This window comes from Callospermophilus lateralis, chromosome X (assembly GCF_048772815.1).
Source record: "Callospermophilus lateralis isolate mCalLat2 chromosome X, mCalLat2.hap1, whole genome shotgun sequence".
Taxonomy (NCBI): Eukaryota; Metazoa; Chordata; class Mammalia; order Rodentia; family Sciuridae; genus Callospermophilus; species Callospermophilus lateralis.
Genome location: NC_135325.1, coordinates 126,229,321 through 126,244,686, shown reverse-complemented (window position 1 = coordinate 126,244,686; position 15,366 = coordinate 126,229,321). Strand labels below are relative to the sequence as shown.

General features: G+C 42.3%; 1 protein-coding gene across 4 annotated transcripts in view; it reads left to right on the top strand.

Annotated features, from left to right (window-relative positions):
* Positions 1-8,991, top strand: part of Gab3 (GRB2 associated binding protein 3) — a 55,636-nt gene extending 46,645 nt beyond the window's left edge. For 2 of the 4 annotated variants that reach the window (XM_077106373.1, XM_077106372.1), the window contains exons 9-11: positions 4,334-4,450; positions 5,918-6,030; positions 6,128-8,991. In XM_077106373.1, the coding sequence (XP_076962488.1) occupies positions 4,334-4,450; positions 5,918-6,030; positions 6,128-6,152 (255 nt within the window). In that variant the 3' untranslated portion in view covers positions 6,153-8,991. Of the gene's footprint in view, positions 1-4,333; positions 4,451-5,917 lie in introns of all 4 variants that reach the window. The other 2 variants (XM_077106375.1, XM_077106374.1) reach the window with 1 other exon arrangement.
* The last annotated feature ends 6,375 nt before the right edge of the window (positions 8,992-15,366 follow it).

The following is a 15,366-nucleotide window of genomic DNA, read 5'->3' as shown; positions in this document are numbered from 1 at the left end:
CTTGCGGTGGCAAGTTAATCCCTATCAGTGGTTTAAGTGCTGATTAGATTAAAGCTCTCATAAGCTAATCATTTCACCTCTGAATGCTCTTGCATATTCTCACACATGGGTTTTCTGGGGACACCTAATATCCAAACCATAACAAGTATTTTGCTTATTTTTTAATTAGGTTGTTTGTTTTTGTTGTTGTTCAGGTGTAGGAATATTTATGTATTATGAATATTAAACCCTTATCATCTGTACAATTTTCAATATTTTCCTTATACTGTGGGTTGTCTTCTTATTCTCTTTACAGTGTCCTTTGATGTATAAAAGTTCATAAAAATTAATTTTTATGAACTCATATTTATCTTTTGTCTTTTATTGCCTTGCTTTTGGTGTCACATCAGTGAAATCATTGCCAAAGCCAATGTTATAAAGATTTCTCCAAATTTTGTCTAAAAATTTTATATTTTTAGCTTTCATGTTTAGATCTTTGATCTTTTTTGACTTAATTTTTGTATACGGTATAAGGTTAGAGTTCAATTTTATCCTTTTGACTGTGGACTTTTTGTTTCCCTCATACCATTTGTTGAAAAGAGAATACTTTCCTCATTGAATGGTCTTGATGCCCTTATGAAAATCAATTGACTGCATTTGCAAGGAGGGCTTATTTGTGGACTGTATAACATTCCATTGGTTTACATATTTATATTTATGCCAGTACTATGCTATTTTCACTACTATTGTTTTGTAGTAAGTTTTGAAATAAGAAAGTATGAGACTTCAAACTTCATTTTTGTTTTTCAAGATTGATTTGGCTATTTGGCTTTAAGATTCCATGTGAATTTTATGGTAGATTTTAATATTTCTGCAAAAAATTCCATTGGTATTCTGATATGGAATATTTTCAATCTGCAAATTATTTTGGGTGATCTTATAGTCTTAACAACATTAAGTCTTCCAGTCAATGAACATAGCTGTTTTTCCATTTAGTTATGTCTTCTCTGCTTTCCTTCAGTACCATCTTTGTAATTTTCAACATAGAAGTCTTTGTCTCCTTAGTTTCATTTATTTTTAAGAATAAGTATGAAATTATAGGCCAATCTTGCTCATTGTAGAGATTTAAAAATTATAAAAAGAATATGTTCAACCAAATATTTATACACAAATGTTCATAGCAGCATTTTCCATAACCAGAAAATGAAAATGACCTACACTTTCATCAACTGGTTAATTCCATATGATAGAAGTTTATACAGCCATAAAAAGAAATGAAGTATTGATACTTGAAACAATGTGATTTAACCTTGAAAACAATATGCTGAATAAAAGAAGTCAATTACAAAAGGCCACATATTGTATGATTCCATTTATATGAAATGTTTAGTTTGGCAAATATATAGAGAGATTGAAATTAAATTAATGTGGTGATCTAAAGCTGGAGAAGATTAAGTATATTATTACCAATATTCTCGGAGGAATGAGCTTTATAACCATAAACCAGGAGAAACTATTAAATCAAGGGAGTACATGCACTGATTAAAGGAGGAAATGATACTGTTATCTTACTAGATGCAGAAAAAAAGCATTTGAGAGAACTGTTCATAAAAATAATCTTTAGTAAACAAGAAATAGGACTTTTCCTACATCTCATAAAAGGAGTCTTATATAATCTATAGTAAGTATCATACTCAATGATTAAATATGAAAAATCTTTCCTTTAAAATCAGTTGCAAAACAAGGATGATCTCTTTTTTGTGGTGCTGGGGGTGGAACCCATGGCCTGATACATACTAGCCAAGTGTTGTATCCCTGAGCTACATCTCATCCCAAGGAAAACCTCTTTAACTACTTCCATTCAGCATTGTATATGATAGAGAATAAATTAAAGAACCAAAAGGAATAATAATTAGAAAGGAAGAAGACTAACAATGATTATTCATAGATAAAGCAATTGTCTACCCAGAGAACCCAAAATAACCTACTTAGGATAAAGCAATTAATTAAATTATAAATAAAGTAATTAACAAAATGATTAGAATTAATGAAATATAAAAGTTGATGGATATAGAATCAATATACAAGAGACAATTGAATGTCTATACAGTGGTAAGAAACAGAAAATTGGATTTAAACAAAATCTACCACCAGGTGTGGTGTCACACTCCTGTAATCCCAGTGGCTCCAGAGGCTGAGGTGGGATGATAACATGTTCAAAGCCAGCCTCAGCAATGGCGAGGCCCTAAGCAACTCAGTGAGACCCTGTCTCTAAGTAAAATACAAAATAGACCTGAGGATATGGCTCAGTGGTTGAGTGGCCCTGAGTTCAATTCCCAGTACCAAAAAAAAAAAAAAAAAAAATCTACCATTTACAATAATAACAAATCACAGGTGTTTTTAGATAAATCTAAGAAGAGATCAGTGAACAACGTTATAAGCAAAAACATTAAAACTTTATTGGAGGCTGGGGTTGTGGCTCAGCGGTAGAGTGCTCGCCTAGCATGTGCAAGGCCCTGGGTTCAATCCTCAGCACCACATAAAAATAAATAAATAAAACAAAGGTATTGTGTCCATCTACAACTAAAAAAATGTTTTTTTAAAAAAACTTTATTGAAAGACTTTAAGGATACTTAAATAAATGGAAAGGTAGGCCATGTTCCAGAACAAGAAGATTTAAATATTAAAGACATTATCATATCAAATCCCTAACAGCAGTTTTTGAGGAAATTTAAAACTGATTTAAAAATGTGTATGTAAAGGGTGATGATTACACAAGACATTCTAGAAGAAGAACAAAATGGATGGAATTTGTCCTGCTCATTAACATCAACAATGATTAACACAAAATAGGCCTGGTACAAGGATGAATAAGAAAAATGCAAATACTTCAGCACAAAAGCCAAAAACAAACAAAATGAAGCCCAAAATAAAACAGGCAATTCACAGAGGAGAAAATAATAAATTGCCCTTCAACAAATGAAAAGATGCCCAAGCTACTTAATAATCAGGGAAATGGGAAAAAAATCAAATCACCATTAGGTATTACTTCACCCACCTCAGACTGGAAAAAGATTAAAACAGCACTGACAATACCAAATGTTTGCCAGGATGGGAAACAAAAGAGTTTCTTATACACTCCTGGCACCCATGCAAATTGGTGTATCTGCAATCACTCTGGAAAGTAGGGGGTTTTTTGTATATAATAAGGTTGAAGATGAGTACATCCTATAACCCAGCAATTCTATTCCTGGGTGAATGTCCAAGATTCTCCCACGGGTGCAGAAATGCTCATGGTGACATTGCTTGCAATAGCTCCCAAACTGGGAGCAACTCAAGTATGTTTTGGAAGCAGAATGATTAAATAAATCATGCAATGAAATAATCTGTCCTGATTGAAATGAGTGCAGTGGAGCTAATGCATCCACATGGGTGAGTGTGGACTATATAATTTTGAGCAAAAATTGAAGCCACTGGACATACATAAGGGGCTGGGATTGTAGCTCAGTGGTAGAGTGCTTACCTAGCATGTGTGAGGACCTGGGTTTGATTCTCAGCACCACATAAAAATAAATAAAATAAAGGTCCATTGACAACTAAAATATTTTTTAAAAAAATACATGATAAGGGGCTGAGGCTGTAGGTAAAGTGCTTGCCTCACATTTGTGAGACACTGAGTTTGATCCTCAGCACCACATAAAAATAAATAAAGATACTGTGTGTTCATATACAATTAAAAATATACATAAAATATTTTCTAAAAAATACATGACAAGATTCTATTGATAAGATATTCAAAAACAGGAGAAGCTGGACAGTGTGTTAAGGATACTTGCTTGCTCATCAAACTACACTTTGAAAGAAAAGAAGTTGTAAACATAAAATTCACGATAGTTCTTTGCCTGTAGTGGGGAGAAGAGGAAATGGTAGAGGGGAGAGTCACTTCCCTAGTATGCTGCTTCTGAAGCTTGGTGGTGAGTTTCACTATAACTGTTTCTTCGCATTGTATAAAGTACCTTTAAATGCATTTCGGACACTTTTACTGGAAGTTTAATAAGTGTAGTTGATCTTATCAAGAGTTAAACCCCAAAATATCATGAGCCTATCAGATCCATAAAGTGAATTCTTTTATGAGGGAATTTTGTCAAACCATTTCCAATAATTATATGGTTTCATATTAAGGCTGAATGGCTATATTGTGTTTGAAATGCCAGCTCTCACTCATGTGCAGACAGGTTTGTTCAGGTCTTATCAGACCACTCTCTTGTGATCTGGTCGCAGCTACTTGGATGGAGCCACAACTTACCTTCCTCTCCTGACTCATTAACCAGAGTCCTGTGATGTTGTTTCCTAGGAGGAGCACCAAACAGCCAACTCCCTGAGCAGTGGTGCTCTTACCTGGACAAAGAAGTTTAGCCTGGATTATTTGGCCCTGGACTTTAATTCAGCATCATCAGCCCCTGTACAGCAGGTAAGAAGAATTTTATGTCTGAGAATTCCCAGAGAACCTCATTTCTGCTTAGATTTTTCTGATCGCCAAACCATGTGTGTTGTCTTTAGGAGGTCTTAGAAATACAGATGTGTGGGCTGGGGATGTGGCTCAAGTGGTAACGTGCTTGCCTGGCATGCGCAGGGTGCTGGGTTCGATCCTCAGCACCACATAAAAATAAAATAAAGATGTTGTGTCCACTAAAAACTAAAAAGTAAATATTAAAAAAGGAATACAGATGTATAATGAAAAATATTGAAAGAACCTTAAACCTTTCTTCCAGAGAGAATGGAATCCTAGTGTATTTCTTTCTAGACATGTTCTTTCCGTGCATGTGTGTAAACAGATGTTATATTCTTGCTTTTCTAGGATTCATATCCTAGTAGTTATAGAAAATTCATAAGACACAGAGGAGGATGGGCCAGGCATAGCAAGGGCCTGTTTAAGGAACAAGTAACAGGCTAGTATGGCTAGACTTTATGCAGTGATAAAAGGAGGTGTAGTTGACATGGAACCCCTCAGTAAAGGGCCTTGAATTGCCAGGTTGGACTGTTTCAAATCCTTCGGATAGTATTTTCATCTGTAAATTAGGAATCAGAAATAATAACATCTACAATGAGAGCTATTAGGAGGATTGATTGATTAATACCCATAAGTGATCCTAGCCATTAAATAATATACACTTCACAGTTTGAGTCATGAAATGAACTAACAGTGATAGATGGACAACTAATATATTTGAGTGAGGGATAGTCATAATCCCATAATGTGTCTAACAATGTATTATTTGGTGAAAAAAAAGCAGCTCACTGAACAGAAAGTACAATATGATTCTCTCTCTCTCTCTCTCTCTCTCTCTCTCTCTCTCTGTGTGTGTGTGTGTGTGTGTGTGTAAGAAAAAAAAAAAAAACTCTGGAAGACTTCCTTCCCCTTTTGCTGAATGAATACCTACTTTTCCACATTTAATATCATTCCAAAAACCTGAACAGATACACAAGAAAAGCTGGTCAGAAGGGTGGGAGCAACAAGTACAAAACGCATGTTAGTCAGTTTAGGCAGAGTAAACAACCCCCAAATTTCAGGTACACACAGGATCAAAGGTTCTTTCAGTTGTTACTCATGAGAAAGCCTATTTCAGGCAGGGATATTGTGTTCCAGGTCATCTACAATACAGGGATTTTGGCAGAGGAAAAAAAAGAGAAATTAGAGAATCCCAAAATGCTTCTCTTCTCCTTAGGATTGGCATGTGTCAACTCTATTCGGATTCTATTGGTCCAACCAAATGGCTAAAGTTAAGAGATGTTCACACATACATGTAGAGCATAATGTTTCTGCAGGAAGGAAGAGGGAGTAAATAGTAAAGATTACAGTATAACCTACCACAGAAAGGTAGGCACTATCCTGATTTTTTAAAATTAGATGTAATGAAAACTTTTTGTCCTTCTTCAGAAACTTCTTCTTTCAGAAGAGCAAAGAGTAGACTATGTCCAAGTGGATGAGCAGAAGACACAAGCTCTCCAGAACACCAAGCAGGAGTGGACGGATGAAAGGCAATCCAAAGTGTGAGATGTGTGGGTCTGGGCCAGGTGTGAAACTGGGAAGCTTGGGGTTCAGTTTGCATTTTTTTTTTCACTAAAAACACACCAATGGTCAACACAGGTCAAAACCAAGAGAAAATGTGTAGTTTCTGTGGTATTGGCGAGAACTTTTAGGAGGAAAGGATCTGTTTATGCATTGGATGAAAAGGAGAAGCCAGCAGTTTCCTCTCAAGCAGGTATGAAGGGGGCCAACCCACACCCCTTTACCCCCACTTCCAGAGCCTGTGACAGAAGGTCATTTCTCCAGCCTCAGAGATGCTTGCAATGGTTCCACCATCACAAAAGGAAGAGATGAAGGGTTCCACAACCACAGACTGAGATGTAAAAAATGTCATTAATTCAGGAATGGTAAGAGCAATAAAACAAGACTTTAGAGAACATTTTTCCAAATATTCTGTTACAAAATTTTCAAATGGAGTATTTGCAGCAAAGATTGGAGCCGGTATTACGGCCAACAGGCTGACATTGTTTGCCTCCAATACCTGAAATTTTGTCTGGTATCCTGTGCTTTGATCAGAACCAAATTATTCTAGTAAAGTGTACCCTGAAGACCATTTTGTCATAGCCCTTGAAGACACAGTTGAGATCAAGCTCAGCAATGGTCACAGAATTTACACTCCTTACTCTTATGACTCTATCAGATCAATCATTTCTGTCCCTAAAGAGATGCAATTTGAGTGATGGGCAATGGATCCCAGGCTCCATGATGAGCAGCATATCTGATGACACTGGTGGCTATAAAGACATTTGTGTTTAAGCTGCTATTCCATTGCTGTTGGCATTTTCCCAGCATGCTTTCTTATGTATCATCTCATCCCTTCCTCTAAAAGGCCCCAGAAGCTATGCATGGCAGAATCTGTTGCTACTGCCACTTTGAAGAGAATAAAACTGAGAACAGAGAAGGGAACACATTGACCAAGATCACTCATGGGGCTAAGATACAGAGTCAAGCTTAGAGTTGTCCAGGCTGCCAACTGTAAACTCATTCCACTATCTTATACTACCTCTGAGGAAATTGACAAAACTGATCATTTGGGGGAACACCTGCAGACAAAAGATGAGCCATCATCCCCTCTTCCTTTCATAGAGATATGAGCAAGTTCTCTGATCCTTAAAAGGTATACATGTCCAGGGAGGGGTTCTTTTTGCAATGTTCAATTGAAACTCTACATTCTCAGTAGTTACAATTAGAAATACCTCCTGATGATCTGTCTGAAATTTTGGCCAATTTTCCCTTCTGATTGAAAAATGACAGATCCTGAGACTTTGAACATTCCATAAAATGGGGGCATTGTATCATCTCATCCTCGGTGGATAATGGACCCAGGGAGCCCAGAACGAGGGTCTCAGTTGGGCATGGAATTTTATTTAATACCCCTTCTTAATTCTTCTGAGAACCTAGAGCCATAATACATATCTGAACAATGAGGAACTAAACAGATACTGTATAAGGATTGATCAAATAGGAAGCAAACACTCACTGCAGTTGGTGCAGTTGTAGGCTTTACCACAGGATTTCAGGGTTTCAACTGACTGAAGGGTAAGAAAATACGTAAGTCTTGTTTTTTCAGACCATACAAGAAGTCACTTTGATTTTCATAGCAGTAGATTGTGGTGACATCATTTTCCTTGTGTTGTAAAGCAGGGAAAATTGCCAAGTACTTTAAAACTGAGTCCAGGGTCCTTAATGAACGTAGACAAAGCAAGGAGAAGGCTCCCCAGTCCTTGCATCTCACAGCCACCTCCATATCACAACAAAACATAGGCCAGAGCCTGTAAGGAGCTGCCTTCTTCCTCATGTGTGTGACAAAAAAAATCATAGAGTCACAGGAAAAGAACCATGACTACAGATTGCCATTTCCTGTAGATGGTAGCTTTATGTTGGGGGGAATTGTGTTTGGATCTTTAATTACCTGGAAAAAGGCTGCTACAGAAAAATCGTAGCCCTGGGGGTCAAGAATGACACCAGATTGAAGAAGAAAAACTACAGTTAAAATTATGTCAGTAGTGAAATATCATTGAATTGGTGACAGAAAGGAAGAAAAAAGAAATCTCTTTCCTACAAAGCATTTCCAAGAATGTATTTATAACATGAAGCAATATACACAAGAGTAGTATGAGTTGTTTGGATGTGATTAATTAAAAACAGGAATGCTCTGAATAGGTGCTCTCTATGTTAAAGGTTGACACCATTCATCATTTCCAGGTTATATGCAATTATGTCCTGCTTTGACAAAACTACTAAAGGATGGCTATGCAAAAATCATGATGATGCAGGCAAAGAAAGTACAGGTAGTTTTTGAGCTGACAGCAGCATATGCTCCTGAGGAAGGCACCATTAAGTAAAAATGGTACCAGCCAAATGTTGTTTTCTGGTGGAGACAATTGATATATTTATGTAAGACAGGGCTGTGTTTCTGACCAAGGGCCGGGGGTTTGTTACACAATGGTAGCAGAAACCATTATGGCATGTCTTTACACTGAACAGTAGATCTTTCCTGAAAGGCTCTGGAATCAATATAACAGGGCAACACAGCAATTAATTGCTCATTTCTATTAGCTTCTGTTTCTTTCATTTCCAGTGCATGATGGAAAACAGAAGGGTCTCAACCCTGAAATCACAAACCCAGGAATAGAGGGAGTTAAGCATTCCTTGGGGAGGGAGGAATCCTGAGGCCCAGCACACAGCCTGGATATAAAGGCACAGAGCTATCCAGTTAGTGTCACTGTATAGGCCATTTCATGGAGCAAGGATCAGCTGAATCATTATGATGTATAGGTCCATGTTCAGACTGAAGGCTCCCCTCAGGCCTGCCTTTCTCCTCCTTGCTCCCTGTTTATACCAACTTTGTACCTACAATCACACAGATTTTTCAAATTCATTCTGCTCTTACTGTTTAATTTCTGGCATTAATAAAGTCGTATACGGAGAAATCACAATTTAAGTTCTCTTTTGTTTTAAGTGATAACATCAGATATAAATAAGGAACACATTTAGGAAGCTGAGTATTTGAAAATAGGCTTCATCACCGTTTTATCAAGTACAACAAACTTAATTAGATTCATGTGCAATGTATGTTATCTTGTTATAAACAGTTGAGCAGATGGCTGTCATTAATACTGCTTCTGCTCAGTTCAAACCATATCTTGACATCTTTTTTGTCAGAAACTAGTTTCAATATTTGACAGTAAATTCAATTGCTCTCCCTAACACAATGTATAACATGACCTTATCATTATATAACAAAAGCAACAGCCTTAGGCCCACCTCTCCCCAGGAGGGTTCTTTGTGCAATCACCTCCCTTTTCTCTGTGGCTGATGCTCCCAGCAGCACTGGATGCTAGATTAGTGGCATCTCTAGGCCGTGAAGAAAGGTGGGGATGACCAAACCAAGACAGTAAGGGTAAGCTCGGGATTGATGAAACAGGTACCTGAGAGAGTACTTTCTGGAATAATGAAAATGTGTAGGATAGACATGTGATCAGGCTTACACCTTGAAAAGAAAAATTTCAGTAGCTTTTCTATTGAGAATTGACTGTAAGAGGTCTAATGCTAGAATCAAGGAAACAAGGTAGGAGGTGACGGGACTCAGTCAGGTAATAGAATATTGTGGCTCAGAGCAGAGTGGCAGCAGAAATGGTGAGATGTGTTTGGATTCCAGATCATTTAGACATAATGACAGAGTTTGCTTAAGGATTGGATGTGGGCCAGGAGAGAAACAGAGGAGCCAAGGGTGACTGCAGGGTGTTTTGCCTAAGCAATTGGCAGGACAGGCTCCACTGCCATAAACGCAGGATGGAAAGACTGTGGGTGGAACAGTCCTATGATAGGGTTAGGGACAGAGACCGGGAGTTCTTCAGCCCCACTCAGGCCTTCCGTGGAAAGTGGGAAAGCCCTGGGGAAACCTCAGAGCACTCTCAGGTTGGGTAGGAGGAAGAGTGCCCAGGTAGACTGGATTGTCTGGGGAGGCTGAACCAAGTACTGTTCTGTAGCCAAGAGGGCTAAGAGACTTGACATGCCAAGTAGGCATCTGGATATTGGGTCTGGAATTTGGGGGAAAGTGTGGGCTGGAAATGCACCTTCATGAGCCAGTACAAGGCATTTAAAGCCCTGACCGTGGGTGGGCTTACCGAGGGAAGTCAGAGTGGGTTCAGAGGGGTGTGTGGCCCAAGCATGCAGCCCTGGGCTACTCAGAGATTGGAGAGGAGAAGAGGCTCTGGCAGCAGGGTGGGAGGGAACCCAAGAGTGTCTCAAGGAGTCCTGCAGCCTGAGAAAGGACGCCCTCAGGGTCAAGCAGGGGAGAGCAGCCTTCTCTGCAGGGTGCTACAGCTGGTCAAGGAGGATGGAGCTATAGCACACTCCCCGGGTCTGGCAATGAGATCACGGAGACCTAAACAACAGAGATCTGGGTGGAGGAGGTTTGGGGCTAGAAGGCCATGGGAAGGGGGCAGTTCGTACAGTGAGTCTAGACTACACTTGGGAAGGGGCTGCATGCTGGCCGTACACAGTAGAAAGCTCCATAATTGGAAGGTGCTGGGAGTCAAGGTGAATTGGTGGGTTTGTTCAGAGGTGAGAGATTTGAACCACGAGCTTCCCACAGGGGCTGCAGGGAGTGGATGGGCTGAGTCATGCAGGACAGAAGAGCCCAGCTGGGAAGTGGTGGGCTTTGATAGGGAGAGCTGGGCCTTCCCCTTGAGTCCAGATCCAGGGGACCCTTCTCCTCCAGATTCTCGCTGCCCTGGACAGGGATGCGTCTTGTCGGAAGCACAAGTTGCGCCAGAAGCTGGAGCAGATCATCAGCCTCGTGTCCAGCAACGGCTGAGGGTGGTGGAATTGGTGGGAGGGGGCTTCTCAGTCCTGAGCCAAGCTGTCTACCGCCCCCATCAAGGGGTGTGGCTGGCTCCAGCCTGAGTATCTGGGGCAGAGCCCCAGATCAGGTGTTGTGGGGAAGATCATTGAGCCAAGATGCCCCCAGCACACCTGGGCCCCCTTCATTAGTGCCTTGCTTTGGGCCCTGCATGGGGAGGGGGTGATGGGACCATCCCCCCCAGCAGCAATACCCCCTCCCTCCTGCCCATGTGTTGGGATAGCCCCGCCCTCTGTGCTATTTATACCCCAACCACCTATTTATTAAATTTGATTCCACATCGATTTCCATCTGTAAGTATGTGTCCCCATGGAGTGTTGCCAACCTCACTCCCAATTTGCCCAGGCCCACCTCAGCTTATCCTCCACTGGGGAGGTGGAAAGTTGCCATGAAGCAGTATGGCAGTTAGTGTCTGTGCTCTGTTCAAATCCCCCAGTGAATTAATTCACCACTCCACAAACTCCTTAGAATCTGTCACTCCTTGCTTTCCAGGTTCTATCTCCCATGTGCCTATCAAGTGTTAGCCCCCACTTGTTAAATTGGGGAGTTGAGGCAAGCTGGAAGATATTAGGAAAAGAAGATAGCATTTGAAAAGACCTGGGTTTGAAACAGAACATGGATGATTAGTAGCAAGCTTGCCTGGGGCTATTCTGGGCCAAGGTATCACTCTTCTAGGAGCTGCAGATATAATAAATAACCCAGAAAAAAGGAGGTTGGGTAGTTATAAAAGTCTGAGGAGTTAATATTTGAGAAGAACCTGAAGGATATCAGAATGAGTCAGGTAGAACCCTGGGGAAAGAGTTATTTTCAGACAGGAAAGATCTAGTACAAATGGAATGAATCTGACATAACTTGATGCAGGAGTGGACCTGGTATGTTTCATGGAGAAGTAGGCTAGTGTAGGTAGATCAATGTAAGCCAGGGGGAGATTAGGAGGGGAGGTCAGAGTCAATCACATTAGACTTTGCAGGGCACCAAAAGGGCATCTGATTGACTCTGAGTAAGAGGGGAACTCATGGAGAGTTTGGGATGGTGGAGTGATGCAACCTAACCTGGGTTTTAAAGTAGCTCAGCAGCCTCCACTGTTCATCTGTGGATTCAGGACAGATGACTGATTCTAGTCTTAGCTGGGTGTTAGATGGACAATCACACAAAGTTCGATGTACTATACTCAAGAGCTTCAGACAAAAAGAAACCTACTATCCAGAGGGTTCCTCGGAAGCATTTAGCAGACTACTGATTAGCAATTGCATGTGAAAAAACTAACTCTCTTTCCGGACAAGAACAAAAGCAAGAAATTGAGAGATAGGGTATCTGAAAAGAAACTCAAACATGGAATTACTGCTCAACTTTATTTTCTGCAGTAATAAACATTTATTTGTGTTCCCCCTCCAACAACTGCATAACAAAGCAAGTGACAAGTGTAGGCAGAAAAACTAGGCTTCAAGAATAAAGTGGCAATCAATCCAGAAATCAAAGTCCTAGGGAAATATGCACTGTCTGACCTGGGACATGAGGATTCAGCCCCCTTTTCCTAGCAGAGATGCAGGGGGAAACAGTGGCCCAAAGTGCTGCATGGTTCGCAACAGCTGGGAAAGGTGGTCAAGAAAGGAGGTGAATGAAGTCTGGAGGCTGCGAGGGTCTTCAGCAATCCAACTACTAAAAGTGAGAGAAAATTAAAATCAAGTTAATAGTGGGAGCTGTCACTCACATCCAGGCAGCATACCCTCTCTTTAGACCTAACACTCTATCTCCATTAAAATGCCCCTCCATCTGAGTGCTTGTGGATACCCTCCCACCCAATCCCTTCTAAGACTGACACAATCAGGAAGCTGCCATCCACTGTGAACTCTCTGTGAACGGCAAGGTGTTCTTCATAAGTAGCCAAGGATCTTTTGGCAACCTCCGCTTCTATGGGACACAGGAAAGGTACTCTGAGGGTGCTGGTGGAGAATTGGTTAAGGCATGATCCTCTATTGACTTTGCCTCTGCTTCAGGCCTCCTTGACCCACTATGCCCACTTTCTCCCAGGCAGCCCTCAGGCTAAACCTAGGTCCACCCCAGTGACTTCAAGCCTCAGCCTCCTTCCTGAAAATTTCCTCAATCTAACCCTCACACGATGCCTGCCACACTCCACTCCATCTTCTCACCCCAGCATTTTTCCTCCCGACTTCTTTCGGGACTGTTTCTCATCCTCCTGTATTCTCAAGTCATCCACACATGTACCCCTGTCCTCTCAGGCCACACTGGACTTCGTCTAGACGCCCTGGGCTTCTCCTTCAAGATATTATTGATCTTTGCCAGGTTCCACTTTCTGAATCCCTGTTCCGCCCCACCCCGATGTCTCTTTGGTCTCTTCCAATCTCCTAAACTCTACTGTCCTACTAAAGGATACAATTCATGCAGGTGCCTAACCTGCCTTCTGGCCACAGGCAAGGCTCTGGCAAGAGGTACCAGCCCAACGTGTGGAATACCTCCAATGTTGGCACGCTCAGCACCAACGCCACCAGCCACACCCAGGACATCCTGGATTTCAGGGCCACCCTGGCCAGCAAGTATTCTATGGCCACCCCGGCCATCTTCATGCCCCGCTGCACCACCAGTACCTTCTGCACCACCACCTGGGGCCTCCATGGCTAGAGCAGCTTCACCCTCACCAACCTCAAACACCACCAACCGCCACCCTCACGCTGCGTCCAAGTAATAAAGAACCCTACGAAACTCCACCCCCTTCCCCCACAATGCAACTGGACACACCCATTACGCCTGCGCAAAGAGGCCCATGTGCAGGTGGGCTCTCCCCTAGCTGGTGCTGCAGCACACCCCTCTCCAGGCCTCTTGTTTTCCATGCCAACCACCACGTTCACGGAGCACCTCCCCTTAGCCCATGGGGACACCCCAGTATGCTTCCATAAATGGATCCCTACATGCGTCCTTGCCTCCAAGCTGGTCCACCCAGAAGCCCCAGAGATCCAGTAGTCTACTGACGGAATCAAAGCCGCAGGAAGTGCAGCCTTGTGGTGTGTACAAATGAGCACTGCCTGGGTTGTGGAGACACACAGGTGGTCACTGGACTTATGGTAGCTCCCTTCAAGCCTGACCTGACCCTAGAATCCCATTTGGTCCTGAAAAATTATGCCTCTGCTCCTGGGAGCAACCTCATTGCCGACCACCTTGCTGACTGCTCCCCTGTCCACAGTCCCTGGGGCTGGGGCAAACCTTGATCCTCCAGTGACCTTTGTCACTGTCAAAGAGTTGGTGGGGGGGTGGATTAATTCACTGGGGGGTTTGAACAGAGCACAGACACTATCTGCATACTGCTTCATGGCAACTTTCCATCTCCCCAGTGGAGGATGAGGAAGGCCTGGACAAATCGGGAGTGAGGTTGGCTGAGGTGGGCCTGGAAAATCGGGAGTCAGGTTGGCAACACTCCATGGGGACACATATTTAAAGATAGAAATCAAGGTGTAATCAAATTTGATAAATAGGTGGTTGGGGTATAAATGGCAAGGAGGACAGGGTTATCCCAACACATGGGCACAAGAGTAGGAACCAGGGGTATTGCTGTTGCTGGAGTGGGGCTTGGTCCTATCACTCCCTACCCATGCAAGACCCTGGTAACTAATGAAGGGGGCCCAGGTGTGCTGGGGGTTTCTTGGCCTGGAAACACCAGCCCTAGCCCCAGAATCCACCTCTCAGCAGGTAAAGTTATGATCCCAGCCAGCATTGCAGTTTACTACCATTCAGAAATCCTTTCCGTATTGAGTTTTCTTGGGATCTCCAGACTTTGGTTGGCATGCACCAAGAGACCCTACTGGCAAGGTCCAGGAAAAGGCCAGGCTGGAGGGTCCCTTCTGGGTCTGTCAAGATAGAGCTGTGTGGCCCCCAGGCTCTAGGTTACCAGAGAATATCAAAAGCTGCCAATCAATATGGCAGCCTTGGTTTAGAGCAAAGGACTGTGCTGGGAGGGCTGGGGATGTACCTCAGTGAAAGAGTAATTGCTCAGCATGTGTCAGGGCCTGGGTTCCATCCTTAGCACCCCAAGAAAGAAAAAAAGAAATAAAGTAAAAAGTTGGACTGGGCTGGGCTGGGCTGGGCTGGGCATAGCTCAGTGGTCAAACACTCACCTGGCATGCACCAAGCCCTGGGTTCAGTCCCCAGCACTGCCAAACAAATCCAAACAAAAAGCAGAAATATAAAAGGCAATATGCTAAAAAATTGTGCTGGGAGCTTCACATACGTGTCTCGTTTCTCACTCATCTTTCGGGAGAATGTATGAGGGAGTGTTCCATAGGCAAGGACACCAAAGCTCAGTGAGGTGACATAACTGTCCAGACTTCACTCTGCTAGAGTGAGGCAGAATTGGGTCCGAATTCAGCTGTGTCACACTCCAGAGCTCCTGGCCCTGGTGACCCTCTCAACTGTCACCATT